Consider the following 16,189-nt stretch of genomic DNA (forward strand, 5'->3'; position numbering starts at 1 on the left):
TCATCAAATCATCCACCTGCTTAAGCATAAAATAAAATAAAAACAACCAAAAAAAACCTAGAGAAACAAAATATCTATGAATCATCCTTGATTCAGCTTTTTTTTTTATGGCCCAAGTCCAGGCCAGGAGTAAACCCTATTGGTTATTTCCAGCATGAATTTCAGATCTGTCCATATTTCTCTTCTGTCTCATTTAAACACCTAGTTAGTCTAACACCCTGTCTCAGGAATTTCGTCTGTTGTCTATCAGTGTCCTATTGATTTCCCTCATAGCATTAATCACAACGTATAGTTAATTACTCTGCTAACTTATGGTCTCTCCTGCTAGAGTGTAAGCTCTCTGACAGTAGGGACCTCATCTACCTTGTTCTCTGGCTCCTTAGTCTCTGGCTGTGCCTTTCACATGTAAGTACATAGTAGGTGTGTGATCCCTTTATTGAAAGGTGGTTGCCTACTAAGTGCTAAACACTCTCTAAGCCCTGGGAATATATCAGTGGACAAAAACAAAGCCCCTAGCCTCAGAGAGCTCACCTTCTTTTGGGTTTAACTTTAATATACTTTCAAAGACACGCCACAACGTACAATTGAGCTCATGGAGCGTATGGCGTGTGCTAGACCCCTGAGAGTGTGCCTGCCCCAGTTTCTGAAGGATGAGAAGAAGTTACATGGGAGGCGGTGGCTCCGTGTATGGGCCAGGCCTTGGGCTGGTATTAGTGTTATACCTCATACTGGAAGAGCAATGTGATACTAAAAAATGAGTTGGGTGTACAGTGGAATTTCATGTAGTCAGTATTTACAAACCACATGCTCACAGTGAAAAATATTTGAAATTGTAAACTCCATAAGCTTTAGAATCCTTTTGTTTCCATTTCTTTGATCTGAAATAGACAAGTAATTTCCTGAAGAATATCTTTTCTTTCAAAGATGCTAACATATGGTTTGTGTTAAAGGGGATTCTTTAGAAGAGCATTACCCTTGTGAAAATAATCGTTCACAGTTACTCCAGTTCGCTGTTTATGGAGAAGTAAAATGTGTTCCAGATGGGGGAGGTTTTACGTAAAATGAATCTCTTGTAATGAAACTTTAAAAACAGGGATTTCAATTTCAAAATGATCGTATCAGCAGATACATCTTCCCTCAGAAAGTTTTAGTAGGAAGTACTTTCTGTATTTGCTCAAATCTTTTTTTTTTCCAAACTTATTTAACACATTAAGCGCCCAGCTTGTTTTGTCTTCTGGACAGAAAGTATAGTGTCAGTCACCGGTGATTGACTGGGCGCTTAACGTGTTAAGCCAGTTTGGCAATTCCCCAGTTGATGTACCTTTTGGTAAGCTGCTTCCAATAGTCACAGATAGATAAAGGCTCTGTGTATGCGCCCTCCCACCAGGCTAGCAGGTTACAATGGAAGCAAGCCAGAGCCTGCGCCCTTGCAGAAATAGTGAAGGCAGCCCCTGCTGTCTGTCTTTAGTCCTCTCACCTACCTGACCCTAAAGATGTACTGAGGCAGATGTGACAGAGACAGAACGTGGTCTGAACCAGGCCACCAGCATCTTCAATTAAGTGGCTGCACAGAGTCGTTTACCATAGAGTCTTCTTTCTTTTTCCATTTTAAGTTTCAGATGAAGTTGTGTATAAGATTACTTTATTCCTGCATCTTCTCAATGGTTTCTTCCTTCTACTTGCCCTTCTCCTTTCCTACTTGGCGAGATTTGGCTTTACGTTCAGGGTCTTCTTGCGGCCTTTGTCCAGCTTTAGTCTTGATAACCAGTGTGCTGGGGTGAACACACGCATGGAAGTTGTACCGTTCACCTGCTCCGCTACACTTGTTCAGTGTCGGTGGCGTAGTTCTTCCTGTAAACCTGGACGACTCTGTTAATTTGCTGCCCTTTGTAATGTCCTTGAGCAACCAGAACCTCATTGTCCTTGCGGTGGGCATGGATCGAACATTGTACTCCTGTCTCGGCTCTTTGGAAAGAGAAGACATAATCTTCCTGCGAACGTAGGAAAGTGCATCGAAATGCCTTTTACGGCTCTGGTCAGGAGTCAGAGTGATTAAACTTCATTTTGACCGCTGGCGCTTCTGCGGTGGCCACCACTAGAGTCTTAAATACCGTGTTCACACCAGAGTGGGGGATTATCTGTGTATTTCCAATCAGTCCGTGTCTTAATGCCACTCATTTTATCCCAGGAATTTCTAATATCCATGATCCTAAGTAACAGGGCTACTTAGTTTACATGAGGCTAGGATAACGGAAGCATGTAAAATAGCCATCTGGCTTGTAGGTTAAATCCTAGCTTAATTACTCCTCGAATGGGTTTTCCCACTTAGGGTCAATAGTGGTCTCTAGAGCAGGGGCGGGGAGCCTTTCTTCTTCCCAGGGCCATGTGGATATTTATAACATCATTCGCGGGCCATACAACGTTACCAACATTAGCTGCTATATTCAGTCATTTAATTAACTCACCCCTAATGCCTTGGCAGGGCCAGAGCAAATGATTTCTCGGGTCTTATAAGGCCCGAGGTTCCCCATCCCTGCTCTAGAGTGTAGATTTTTAGTGGAGTAACTAACACACACACACACACAGCACACTGTACTGACGTGTCTTAAAGTAAATTACAGATTTTATAACAACTTTAAATATCAAGTTAGGAAGGGGAGAATATTTTCAAATGAAACAAACCTGTACCCCTATAGTAAATTGCTAACCATCTAGGTGTAATTACTACAGATAGATTGTAAACAGCACAGAAAGGTCTAGAAAATCAATGTCGATTCACAAGGAATAAAATTCTTTAAATAAAACATTTTTCTTATTACTTTCTTGACAATATCAAAATATCCAAGTTGTCCAATTGCACCTTTTAAGTGAAAGTGTATGAGAGGTGATTCTACTCATCTTTGCTGCCCAGAGCTCGTGCAGGAAGTGTGGGGTCTCGGTGGTTCTTGGATTGGTATTCAACATGTATATGGCATTAAAGCACATGCTCTATAATTCATACATAATGTACTGGTCATATTTTGAGGGTTTTTCTTTGTTTTTGTTTTTATTGGTGAAATTCTGGTTCAACATTCTGAGTGCCATAATCTGACGTGGAAATCAAATATGAAGTGGGCATTTTTACAAGTTTCTTCACATAATGTTTTAAAGATTAGAGGACCACTTGACAGTAAAATTCTTTTCCACATTTAATAAAAATGTTAACTCAAAGTATTTATTACTGTGAGAAAAAGACTTTTTAACTTAACAGATTTTATTCCGTCCCCTTCCTCCTCCTCCGCCCAAGACTGAAGTGATTTCATACTTCATGGCCTGCTTCTGGCCTGGTGTTTCAGGGTATCCAGCATTATGGGGAATCTGAATCCTGGACTGTTGGGGGATGTGCAGGGAAGTATTTCTCTTTGGTTCTGAAATTTCACTTTGTCGTGTTGGCAACATGTGTGGGTAGATCTTGTAATACAGCTGAATGTGAATGTCACTTAGCATAGAGAGTTGATAATTTTCAACTTTGTAAGGTTTTTGTTTTGTTAAAGTGTTTTCAAAATAGAATCAATGCTAGAGCTTTGGCTTATAACCAGTATTTATTAGTGACTAAATATGTTGTTTTCAGAGATACTGGTTTCTTTTGGGTGTAAATAAGAGAAGTCGGTGGAGAGGAGGGGTGGAGGGACACCTAATCCACTCTGCCGCCTCCCCCCACAGCAGGCTTCTACTGCCCCATCTCTTAACTCATTCTGTCCCTTTATTTCATTACTTTTTGCATAACCATTTTTATTAACCATTTTTATTTAGCCAGAGGATATTTCTCAGCGCTAGCTATACTGGCTAGAACAACTATGGACACCAGTTATGAGAAAGAAAGGGAACTAATTTGACCAAGGAACTGATGAGACAATTATTAGTAAATGTTGTATGTTGTGGTTTCGTTTATCCAATTAAGGGACCACGTGCCTAAATTATTTTGAGAAACTTCTTTTTAGGTTGCCTGTTCAGAAGGCCAAAAACCTTTGTTTCTTCCATTTCTCCTTTACTTTCTTTCCTATTTTATAATTTTCCAAGAAGTAAGGGCAAAATAAGTTTACTAAATATACAGTGGATAATTTTCTGTTTTATATTTTTAAGTTATTAGAGTTTAAAGTTATCAATATAACAATTTTATCTTATTTCCCAAGTTAAAAAAAATACTTTGTTTAATGAATATGAACTTCTATTAGGGGTGATCAAGAAAACGAATAGGAAATAGCATAAGAAACTAAAAGCTTAAACAGCACGTTGATATAGACATAATAAAGAAGTTAAACAGACATGTTGAAATCTGAAAGTTTGTTTTTCTATGTAACGAGTTTTTTGAGTGAAATATTTTCTTCAGTGAGAATGACGTGATACCATATGATTTTGATTAAACTTTCTGCAGTGTTACAGTGAGAAGTTTGAGAAAGTATTTTCTTGAACAGTATGTTGGCAGCGTATTCTCTGCAGCTTTAAAGGAATAACATTGTCTTTTGACTACTGTCTCTAAAATAGCAATTTTTTATTAACTCGATGAGATATTGTATAGATAATACAGCTGTTTAAAATTTGAACATCAGGACCCGATTTTAGGTTTTTTTTAGTTTCTTTCTTGAGGCATTCCAACTATTTATAAGGACTAATAATTTTTTAACTTTATTTCTTCTTAGGGTCTTCTGGAGAACAAAGACACAATTTCCCTTTTTGCGGGGGTGGGGTTAAACAACAGATTTTAGATCTTTAAGGTAGTTTCAGTTTTCTCACAGTTATGGAGGCTGGGAGTCTGAGGTCCAAGTTCCGCCAGGTTGGTTTCTATGAGGACTCGATTCCTGACTTGCAGGCAGCTGCCTTCTCACTGTGTCCTCACACAGCCTTTCCTGGATGCCCAGAGAGCAGGCGCTAAGATGGGTGGTCGGGAGGGCCAGGCTCTGCCCTGGGAGTTATAGGGTCTGGTCATTGGCAGTGGCCCTGGATATGGATGCCGGTGAAGAGCCCGGACGCTGTGAGATGGGGGCAGTGGGCAGAGGTCCGGCACTGGACAGGCATCCGGGAATCTAGACAGGGATGTGATGACAAGTGCAGGAAGGAGACCCCAAAATTTACTTATTTTAAAAATAAAATTCATTCTCTTTTATAATTATTATGTGAGTCCATTGGATGATTTTATAAATCTAAGATACATTATATGGGGTATCAGTGATCATATTGCATTATCTTTCAAGAAGGTATGTCAGAAGACTAGGGACACCATCTTTGTGGTCTACTTTTAGCTTTTCAGGGAACATAATTGGAAAGTCAGAAGTTTGTGGGGTTTTTAAAGGCTAGTTTATTGGTTTTTACACAGGAAGAGAGAGAGAAAAACATCAACGTAGAGCGAAACATCAGTGATGAGAAAGAATCATCGCTTGGCTGTGTCCTGCACACCCCCTACCGGGGATGGAGCCCACAACCCAGGCACGTGCCCTGACCAGAATCAAACCTGCTACCTTTCGGTGCATGGAACAAGGCTCCAACTAACTGACCAGCCAGTGGTTTTTCTTTTTTAAATCCTTACCTGAGGATATGTTGTTGATTTGAGAGAGCGAGAGGAAGAGAGAGAATGAGAGAAAAAACATCAATGCGACAGAGAAACATCAATCAGTTGCCTCCCTGAAGTGCCCCAAACACGCATTGAACCCACAACCTGGGTATGTGCCCTCACCTGGAATCAAACCCGAGCCTTTTGGTGTAAACGGGATTACACTCCCAACCAACTGAGCTACACCGGCCAGGGCAAAGAGTCAGAAGTTTTCATTTTCTATCCATAATGTCAAAGAGAAGAAAAATAATAGAGGAAAGCATTTAAAAAACATTAGGTGAGCCATGGCCGGTTTGGCTCAGTGGATAGAGAGTTGGCCTGCGGACTGAAGGGTCCTGGGTTCGATTCCGGTTAGGGGCATGTACCTTGGTTGCGGGCACATCCCCAGTGGAAAGTGTGCAGGAGGCGGCTGATCCATGTTTCTCTCTCATCGATGTTTCTGACTCTCTAGCTCTCTCCCTTCCTCTCTGAAAAATCAAATATATTAAAAACAAAAAACATTAGGTGAGTCTGAAGATGAATGCAGAGGGACAGGTAGCGCTACAGACTCTGATGATGACAGTGGAATCGATTCTGTAAGAACATGTTTCTGAGGACAGGAAGGACTTCAGCATTCAGCAGGAAGGACTTCCTTACTCATTGTTTTGCAACAAGAACCTAGACCGTTGTTTTGTTAAATGGACATGTAACAATATTCTTATGTGATGCTTATCTACCACAGTTTATCTGATGTGGTTTATAAGTGGACCAATGCTGAAGGCAAATGTGTATATGAAAGTTATTGGAAGGAAAGAAATGATGTAGAAATGAAATTCATTGGATTGGCCATTCTAATTGGTGATTGTAAATCTAACAATGAAAATGTCTTACAGTTATGGAGCAAAAAAGTCCTTCCACTCTAACAAAATTATGAGCCGTCAAACGTTTCAAATATTCTTCAAGTATCGCATTCTGACAACACAAGGACAATAGTGAGAACCTATTGGCAGAAGAGAATATAGGTGCCACTTGGAACCGCTGTTAGCCCAGAATGTTGTCTCTCTTGAAAATAATGTCTCACAACTTAGGGGTTGAAATCAGATTGCAGTATTTCGAGGACGACTCTTTGTAGTAGTTTTGTTTTAAGAAAACTTAGAAATAAAGGAGTTACACTTGAAGCCTACATAATTTTATTAACCAATATCATCCCATAAATATAATTTTTTAGAGAAAAGAGACTCATAGAACCTCCCTTTACATTACCATTTAGCTTGCAGCAAACTAATATACTTGATAAACCGTAATCAGCTCGAATGGCACTCTCTCTGCAATGCCTTCCTGTGTGTGCCCATCCCACCTCGTGCTTTGGAAGTGCCCGCACCACTCACTGTGCTCACGTGTTGAAAGAACACAGCCTCACAGTTTGACTAAGTTTAGGGCGTTAGGTCAGCATCTCTCAATGTCACAAATATGTTGTTTGTGTCAAGTGGTCATATGTATAAAACTTGTGCTTATATGACATCACGAGACCCTATCTCAAAAGAGAAAATGTTTCTCCCATTTAAGAAAAAATGCAAACAAAACTTTTCTCTCCCGTACTACAAAACTAACCAAAAACCCCACATAAATTGTCATTTTGGTTTTGTGCCTCTTAATGAGTTCTTTATAGAAGAAAATGTTAAATGCTTACTACCCATTGTTAAGCAGCCTCTTAAAGATGCATTGTCCTCGATGGCATTTAAATTGTTCAGGAAGTTTGGGTGGTCTGAGAGCTTTTAGACTAGAGGACATGACAGGTATTGTGACTGACAACATCCTAGTTTCCCAGATATGTTCCATTTTGGTATATTCTATCCCACTCACATACACTCTGTTATAAATGTAAGACCATGTCCAGAGGTTTTTTTGGTTTAGCCAATGTTTTGATCATTTATTATGCAGAGTGTATACATGCCTGTGTAAGAGGTGCTAAGAGGCTCTTTGTCACAAAATGCCTTTTCTTTGTAGTCATACTCCCTTTTCCCTCTAAATTCTGAGGCTTAGTGGCGTCTGAAACAGGTCTGTAACGGAATGCATGTTTGTTGTGATGGCATGATACCTTAGGTGTATCAAACTAGCTATGCATTTTCTGTTCAGAGCAAGGCTTTATTGATTTTTAGAGAGAGGAAGGAAGAGGAATAGAGAGACAGAAACATCAATCGGCTGTCTCCTGCATACCCCCTACTGGGGATTGAGCCCACAACCCAGGCATATTCCCTGACTGGGAATCAAACCCATCACCTCTTGGTTCATGGATCAACATTCAACCACTGAGCCACACCAGCCGGGCTTGGATGAGTTCTTTTATATATATATATATATATATTAGAGGCCAGAGTATCACTTAAGAATATTGTTACATGTCCATTTAACTAAACAACGGTCTAGGTTCTTGTTGCATAACAATGAGTAAGGAAGTCCTTCCTGCTGAATGCTAATGCCATGCTTCCTGTCCTCAGAAACGTGTTCTTACAGAATCAATTCCACTGTCATCATCAGAGTCTATAGCGCTACCTGTCCCTCTGCATTCATCTTCAGACTAATATGGATTCGTGCACCAGTGGGGTCCCTTGGCCTGGCCTGCACCCTCTCACAATCCGGGACCCCTTGGGGGATGTTGGACTGCTGGTTACAGCCCGATCCCTGCAGGCAGGCCCGATCCCCGCAGGCCAGGCCAGGGACCCCACCAATGCACAAATTTGTGCACTAGGCTTCTAGTCCTATATAATAAAAGCCCAGCAACTAAATGGCAGAACAACCAGAATGACTGGTTGACCAGGCACTATGACACACACTGACCACCAAGGGGCAGATGCTCAATGCAGGAGCTACCCCCTGGTGGTCAGTGCGCTACCACAGTGGAAGTGCCACTTGGCTGACCGGAGACTGGGAGGCGGGTTTGTGGCCACTGCGGGACTGAAGCCTACTCTGCTGTCTCTCAGTGCTATTGTCCCTGGCCTGGCCCTGACTGGGTCCCCTGGAGAGGCAAGTGCTCCAGCTCCATGGGAGATACCGGACCAGGGAGCAGCTGCTCGGCAGGCCAGGATGAGCAGCACTCCCACAGCAGGCCAATCCCCGCAGGCCATGCTCCCCAGCAGTGCATGAATCCCATGCACCAGGCCTCTAGTATGCATATAAGATCTTTGGTTAATCTCTTCCCTCCTCCCCCACTTCCCTCTGAAATTCATCAGTCTGTTCCATGTTTCCATGCCTATGCATTAAGCATCTCCCCCCTGGTGGTCAGTGTACATCATAGCTACTGGTCGAACAGTCACTTAGGCTTTTATATACATAGGTGTGTGTGTGTGTGTGTGTGTGTGTGTGTGTGTGTGTGTGTGTGTGTTGATTTCAGAGAGGAAGGGAGAGGGAGAGAGAGAAACATCAGTAATGAGAGAGAATCATTGATCAGCTGCATGCCCCACACTGGGGATCGAGACTGCAGCCCAGGCATGTGCCCTGACCAGGGATTGAACTGTGACCTCCTGGTTCATAGGTCAACAACCACTGAGCCAAGCCAGTCAGGCTTGGATGAGTTCTTAATGAATGCTCATAAAATTAGACAAAATAATAGATCATACATTTTTAGTAAATTACCCTCTTCAGTTTTGAAAAACAGTATTATTGAGGAACAATTTATATGTAATAAAATGTAGTTCAAGTTTTTCTGTGGTAGCATTCAAGTACTGAGTACTCATCTTTTTCTACTTAAAATATTTCTACACTAAAAAAACATTGAAAAGACAAGAAAAGGCCTAAAGTAGTGGATATAAGAATAAGCAAGTTGAGTGGAGAAATAAGTACAAGAGTGTAAGCCAAGATTTTTCACTTTAGTGAAAAAGTAACATGCTTAATGTTTGTAGTAAATATAAAGAATAAATGATTAATTATATTTTTAAAATTGGCATTTATTTAAGGGGTCCTACAGTATCAAGACATCTCCCTTAAGTAGTTTTTAAAATTAGGTTTATTGAGTTATATTTTGTATGCAATAACATTCACCCTTTTTAAGTGTACAGTTCGATGAGTGTTGGTGAGTGTTTAATATAGTGGTGTAACTAGCACCAGGATCCAGAGAGAATATTTCCATTACCCCAAAAAGTTTCCTTTCACCTTTATGCAATCAGCCCCCTCCTCCTGCTTCTACCCCCTAGCCCTGATAACCATTGATCTATTTGTCTCTATAGTTTTTCTTTAGAATGTCAAATAAATGGAATCATATATTGTGTAGTTTTTTTATGTCTAACTTCTTTGACATAGCATATCACTGGTTCCTTTTTATTGCTTAGTAGGATTTCATTGTGTAAATATACCATGATTTCTTTATCCATTTACCACTTGATGAACATTTGGGTTGTTTTCATTGAGTGCTGTTAAGAATAAAGTGGCTATGAACATTCCTGTGCAAGTTTTTGTGTGGACACATGCTTTCGTTTCTCTTAGGTAACTAACTACCTAAGAGTGGAACTGCTGAGTCATATGGCAACTTAAGTTTAATTTTATAAGAAACTAGCAAACCATTTTCCAAAGTGGCTGTACCATTTTGCATTCTTACCGGGGTTTTGTGAGAGTTCTAATTCTATATCCTTGCTAGTCTTTCTTTTAAAATGTAGCCATACATATCATTGAGATAATTTGTTCAAATCTTTTATCCAACTTTTTAAAACTTTGGTTGGTCTTCTTATAATTGAGTTGTAGGAGTTCCTTATGTATTCTGGGTACAAATCCTTTATCAGACAATGTGTTCCGCAAATATTCTCTGCTAGTCTGAAGTTTCTTTTTATTTCTTTACAGTGTCTTTTGAAGAACAAAAGTTTTAAATTTTGATAAAATTCATCAGTGCTTAATTTTATGGTTCCTGCTTTTTTGCATTTTGTCTAAGAAATCTTGGTCTAACTTAAGGTTGTAAAAATTTTCTTCTGTTCTTATGGAAGTTTTATAGTTTTACCCCATACGTTTAGGTCTGTGATCTACTTTGACTTAATTTTTGTGTATGGAGTGAGGTAAGGGTCCAGGTTTGGCATTTATTTTATTTTACATCTTTTTAAGCTTCATTTGTTGAAAAGATCCTTTCACTGTTAAATTACCTTGGCACCTCAGTTGAAGATGGATTGGCCGTACATGTCTGTCCTATGCCTGGACTCGGTCTCTATCCTTCCCACACTGTCTTAATACATTTGTAGCTTTTTGAAATTGAATAGTTTGAGCCCTTCAGCTCTGGTTCTTGTTCTCTTTCTCAAAATTGTTGTGACTATTCTAGGTCCTTTCCATTTCCCTATAAATTTTAGAGTCACTTTGTTCATTTCTTTGAAGAAAGCCCTTCAGTCCCTTGACTACTCATGTGATGAATGATAGTAGTATGTATATTAGCATCAGCCCTTCTTAACTGTCGTGGAATACACCATTCTTGATCATTGTTGTGTTTCTTTGTTTTGCAGTGTTTAATTTGACATATATATACATACACACACACACACACACACACACACACACTTATGAGTAAGATATTCAGTTTTATTTTGCTTTCCTTTTTTTAGTCTATCTTTACCTGTTTGGGTATTCAGTGTTGTGATAATTTTTTAAAGTGAATTATGAAATAATCACTGGGTTCTGTTTCCCTAAAACAGTTATGTAGTAAGGCAATTACATATTCCTTAGGAATTTGCCAAATGACTTCATTACTTTTTGTGATTATGGTCCATTCAAGTTTTCTCTTGTTTTTTTCTTAAATGGATTTCTCTTTTCCTAGGAAATTATCTATATTATTCAGTTTTTCAAGTCTATCATTATAAGGCTGGGTGTAGTGTTCCTTTTATACTATTGAAATTGCTTATATCTCAGGTTATTTAGAAGAGCTTTTTAAAAGTTCTAAATGATTAGGGTTTCATTTTTATTATGTTATAGTCCAAGAAGGTAACCTATCCTATTGCTACAGTTTTGGAATTTATTGAAGCTTTTTTCCCCCTTTTTATTTGAGGCAATATTTAAGATTCATTTTTATAACAAATTTATGGATACTTGGCAGGGCACATTGGCTTATTTATGATGGTGCTCAGATCCTTTCTGCCTTATTTATTTTCAATTTTTTCTTTGTAATTTATTTTCAGGGCAAATTTATTCGGATCAACTTTGATGTAACTGGCTATATTGTTGGGGCCAACATTGAAACATGTATCCTTTTTCAGAATAGTATAATCTAAAATAAAGAATCATTTCCTCTTCCTACGGCCTCAAAGAAACCCTTTGTGATATCACTCCCGTTATCAAGATGGTAAAACTTGCGTCCCAAGAGATTGTGACTTGGTCTTATAACACCAGGTCACAACCTGATCATGTGGCTGGGGAAGTGGAGAGTTGCGCAGAGGTGAGGATCACCTATATGTCATCAGCCCAAGGAATGTTTGTGTGGTGTAAGGACCTTTAGGTGAATACTGTTAAATTGAACTACTCTTCAGTTATGGTTGTGTTAGCTTATTTATTTTTTACCACCTATTTCTGCCATTCGTAGGATGGGTGTGTACCCATTGAAACAAGCCTCATAAAAGTACAGTTAAAGCCGTTTCAGTTAGTGTTAAGCAGAACAAAACTAGAAGAAAATGTCAAATACATACACTAGTCCTAAGATATGGTAGGTCTATATGGAATTAATTTGGGTACAGATAATAAAATAGAAGTGTTTCTGAACTGGTAGTGTGCCAGTTAGGAAAGTTACAGATGACAGTTCTCTGATTCTTGTTAGAATAATCTCCAGTGATATAAATATAGTTCTTTGTATAGTGCTGTATTCTTTGAATATAATCCAAGGTAAGAACGGGGGGGGGGGGGGGGGGGGTGTGAGGAAAGCACTCCGAGGTTTTAAGTTCCCCACTCGCCCAGTGGATCTAGTAGATTAGTGGGAAACATAAATTGCATACATTTTCTTTTCTCACTTACAAAGTTTAACCATTTAGAGTGGTTAATAGCAGGATACCTGACCTATATCAGAGAGAAAAAATGTTTTATAATTAAATAGACATGGAAAAAGGACCAACTTAATCCTTAACCCGTCTTTGCTCAGACCTTCTGGAAAAATCTCGTGCTGTTCGCCAAGCAAAAGATGAGCGTACTTTTCATATCTTTTACCAGCTGCTGTCTGGAGCAGGAGAACACCTAAAGTGTAAGTTACAAAACTCTAGCTGGTCAGGTGATGAAAGTGAAATGGAATTTCCATGCCAATGGGATAAATACTTTTAAGTGGTAGGTACATGAGTGGTGTTATATTATTTCTATTTCTTTTTTAAATTAGAAGGCAAATGGTGTGTTTTTATAAAGTTTTGTTTCAGCATTTATAAATATACAAGTTAGAAAAAATAAACTTAATAAAATTAATGAACAAACATTTTTATTTCTAGATTAACAAATATATATGTTATGTTTCCACTAGTCCTGGGAAAAGCCTATGGTGGGTTTTTCTTGAATCACAAGGACTGGAAGCTTAGGCCTGGGCAGGGTAAAAGCACGTTTCTAAGTATATGAGGGGAGAAGAGGCACAACTTTCCAATTTCTCAAACTCAGTGCTTCTGTGTGAATATTATAAACATACTTTGTAGATCTCACAAGAAATAATACATGCACAGTAATGCTTTTCTCATTGGGATGTAGACTTTTGCAATGAAATGCTTTTGCTGTGAAAGCATTGAACCCAGAAATTGATTGGAAATGACCTGCAAGGAAAAAAATAAGTAACAAAAATAAAGAGAGCCAACAAGAGACTGAAAATTCAGGCTTCTACACATGCAGTATGTGATGCTAACGGGAAGGAAACTCTCAGGCTTCCCAACTGGCAATAGTAATGATCAAAAGACATAATATCAAAGTATTCAAGATAGAGAAAAAGAAAGCAGTCAGTACCCAGTAGAGTTAAATGTGATGTCGATCAGAAATTCTCTGCAGGCTGGGAGCATGTGCTGGCATCCTTTCTCGGGATAAGTTGCCCTGTCTGTCTTGATCCCTCCTGAGAAACAGCCTTCTGCTCTCCAGGAACAAACACATTTATCGAAAGAGGGAGTCAAGTTGTCTCTAACTCACGGCCCCTAAAGTACAAGTAGACAGTTGGGGGTATTATCCATTATAATATTCTGTCATAATATTTTATGTTGCACATCACTCTCAAAAGCACATTTACCACTAAATAGACTGCCTTGGAGAGAGGTTTCGAGGTGGCTGGGTGTTTATCTTGGGTTCACTTAGTCTTCATATGACCCCATAGTGTTTGCTATAAACTCCTTGCTAAGAAAGGAATAGAAGATGGGTTTACAAGCTTTCTAAAATATTTAAATCTGAAAACAATAAGGTTTTAGTTCTCTGGAAAAGTTACATCATTTTCCCACGATCCGATTTAAAATATTATATAAACCACTGTCCCCACCGCCCGTTGAGATTTGTGCAGTTTACATTATCATTTTCCTTCCTGGTTGCAGACGATGGGAAACTGTATGTGTTTGTGTATTTAGCATGAACATATACAGAAAGAGAAAGTGTGGGGGTGAGAAGTATGTGGGGTGATGGTTGGTGGAGAACCACTGGCCTCCTGGGGCATCGGTGCCGCCTGGATGTGGGCATGCTCAGTCTGCTGATGAGTGTTGCTTGAAGGCATTCCGTTCTGTTTTCTCGTAGCTGACTTGCTGCTTGAAGGATTTAACAACTACAGATTTCTCTCCAACGGTTATATTCCCATTCCGGGACAGCAAGACAAAGATAACTTCCAGGAGACGATGGAAGCGATGCATATAATGGGCTTCTCTCATGAAGAGATTCTGTGTATGTGGGATTTCTCTAAGATTCTGATACTCATTTAAATAAGACACATGTTGGGGGTTAATAGCCTAAACTAGAAAATGATCGAGGAACTGAGAACTGCCTGTAATTTTATGACATCCTCAGAGATATCCTGAAAAGTTTTGTCCAGCTAATTTTTAGCCAAAATAAATTAGAATATATCTCTGCTATATGTCGATGCAATATTCTTATTAATTTTTTTCTCTTTAATAAAGCTATGCTTAAAGTAGTGTCTTCAGTGCTTCAGTTTGGAAACATTTCTTTCAAAAAGGAGCGAAACACTGATCAAGCTTCTATGCCGGAAAATACAGGTAACTGACGATGCTGATTTTATTTCCGTTTAAATGGTCGGTGGTTGTGCTCTCCAAGAACATGTTAACGCAGGCATAGAAAGCACTCCCGACGCAGTGCCACAGACTCAGGAGCAGAATGTGTGAGGGCCACTCTGCTGTCATCTGAGGGAAGAGATGTGTGTAGGACACCAGGCAGCCCTGGAGACCCCGCCGTGGCCTGGGGAGGCACTGGGAATGGGGGCATGCGGAGACCTAAGCTGCAGAGACCACACAGCTGATCGGAAAGGGAGCTGCAGCTACTGAGACCTACCAGCGTTGACCTTACCAGGACCATAGGCCCAGTCTCTGTCTTTCGTGGCCTTGACTTTTGAAGAAGAATGCTGGCCGGTGGTTTTGGAAAACGTCCCTTCATTTGGGTTTGTCTGAGGTTTCCTCCTGATTAAATTCAGGTTACGCGTTTTTGGTAAGAATATCACAGAAGTGGTGTGGCCTTCTCGTGCATCATATCGGCAGGCCTATGTGAGTTTGTCTCGTTGGCGAGGTTCGCTTGGTTAAGGAAGTGTCTACTGGGTTTCTCCGCTACCGGATTACCTTCTGCCTTTGGAACAAGTATCTGGGAGAGGAGGGAGACACAGAGACTAAAGGAAGTCCAGGCTCTCATCAGGCTCTGGGGCTACTAGTTGTAGCATCCGTTTATGATTCTTACCGCAAATGAGTCTTGCTTGTGGTGTATGTCAAGTGGTGACTTCTGTCTGCATCGTTCTTGTATATTCACTCCCTGGAATTCTACTGTAAGGAAGAGCTTTCGCTTTTTCATTCCTGTCAGTATAGACACGTGGGCCCGTCTTTAATTGTGTGGTTTATGGTCCGTTCCGTAATCATCTATTCATTCCTGTCCTGGGTGTGGCCGTGAGGAGTTGGAGCCCTTCAGGCTAGTGCTCAGGCCACTTTGACATGACTCTGTCACTTTTATTTTAAAGCATTTTCTTACTTTATGGCAACACAAAATGTTCCAGACTCATTTTGTATTTGTCCAGCCCGGCCCTGGAATTGGCCCTTTCGCTACCGTTTCTTCATATTGAAGAATGGGATTTAGCTGCCAATACCTGGTTGTTTTAGGGCAGTGATGGCGAACCTATGACACACGTGTCAGAGGTGACACGTGAACTCATTTTTTTGGTTGATTTTTCTTTGTTAAGTGGCATTTAAATATATAAAATAAATATCAATAATATAAGTCTTTGTTTTACTATGGTTGCAAATATCAAAATATTTCTATATGTGACACGGCACCAGAGTTAAGTTAGGGTTTTTCAAAATGCTGACACGCCGAGCTCATAAGGTTCACCATCACTGTTGTAGGGTCTCATTTGTTTCTGACTTCTCTCAGAGGACAGAGCAAGGGAACATGCATACATGTGTACTCACTCCTATTTTCTTTTCTTTGTTTGTATATTCAAAACCATGGATTTATACT

The 16,189-nt window shown here is 39.8% G+C and overlaps 1 protein-coding gene across 1 annotated transcript in view; it reads left to right on the plus strand.

Annotated features, from left to right (window-relative positions):
- The window catches only part of MYH10 (myosin heavy chain 10), a 144,213-nt gene that overhangs the window by 63,379 nt on the left and 64,645 nt on the right, over positions 1 to 16,189 (plus strand). The window contains exons 8-11 of the mRNA XM_081109002.1: positions 11,710 to 11,773; positions 12,660 to 12,758; positions 14,258 to 14,401; positions 14,635 to 14,730. Coding sequence (XP_080965128.1) covers positions 11,710 to 11,773; positions 12,660 to 12,758; positions 14,258 to 14,401; positions 14,635 to 14,730 — 403 coding nt within the window. The remainder of the gene's footprint in view (positions 1 to 11,709; positions 11,774 to 12,659; positions 12,759 to 14,257; positions 14,402 to 14,634; positions 14,731 to 16,189) is intronic.

The sequence above is a fragment of the Myotis nattereri genome (genome assembly GCF_964212035.1).
Source record: "Myotis nattereri genome assembly, chromosome: 16".
In the NCBI taxonomy this organism is placed as follows: domain Eukaryota; kingdom Metazoa; phylum Chordata; class Mammalia; order Chiroptera; family Vespertilionidae; genus Myotis; species Myotis nattereri.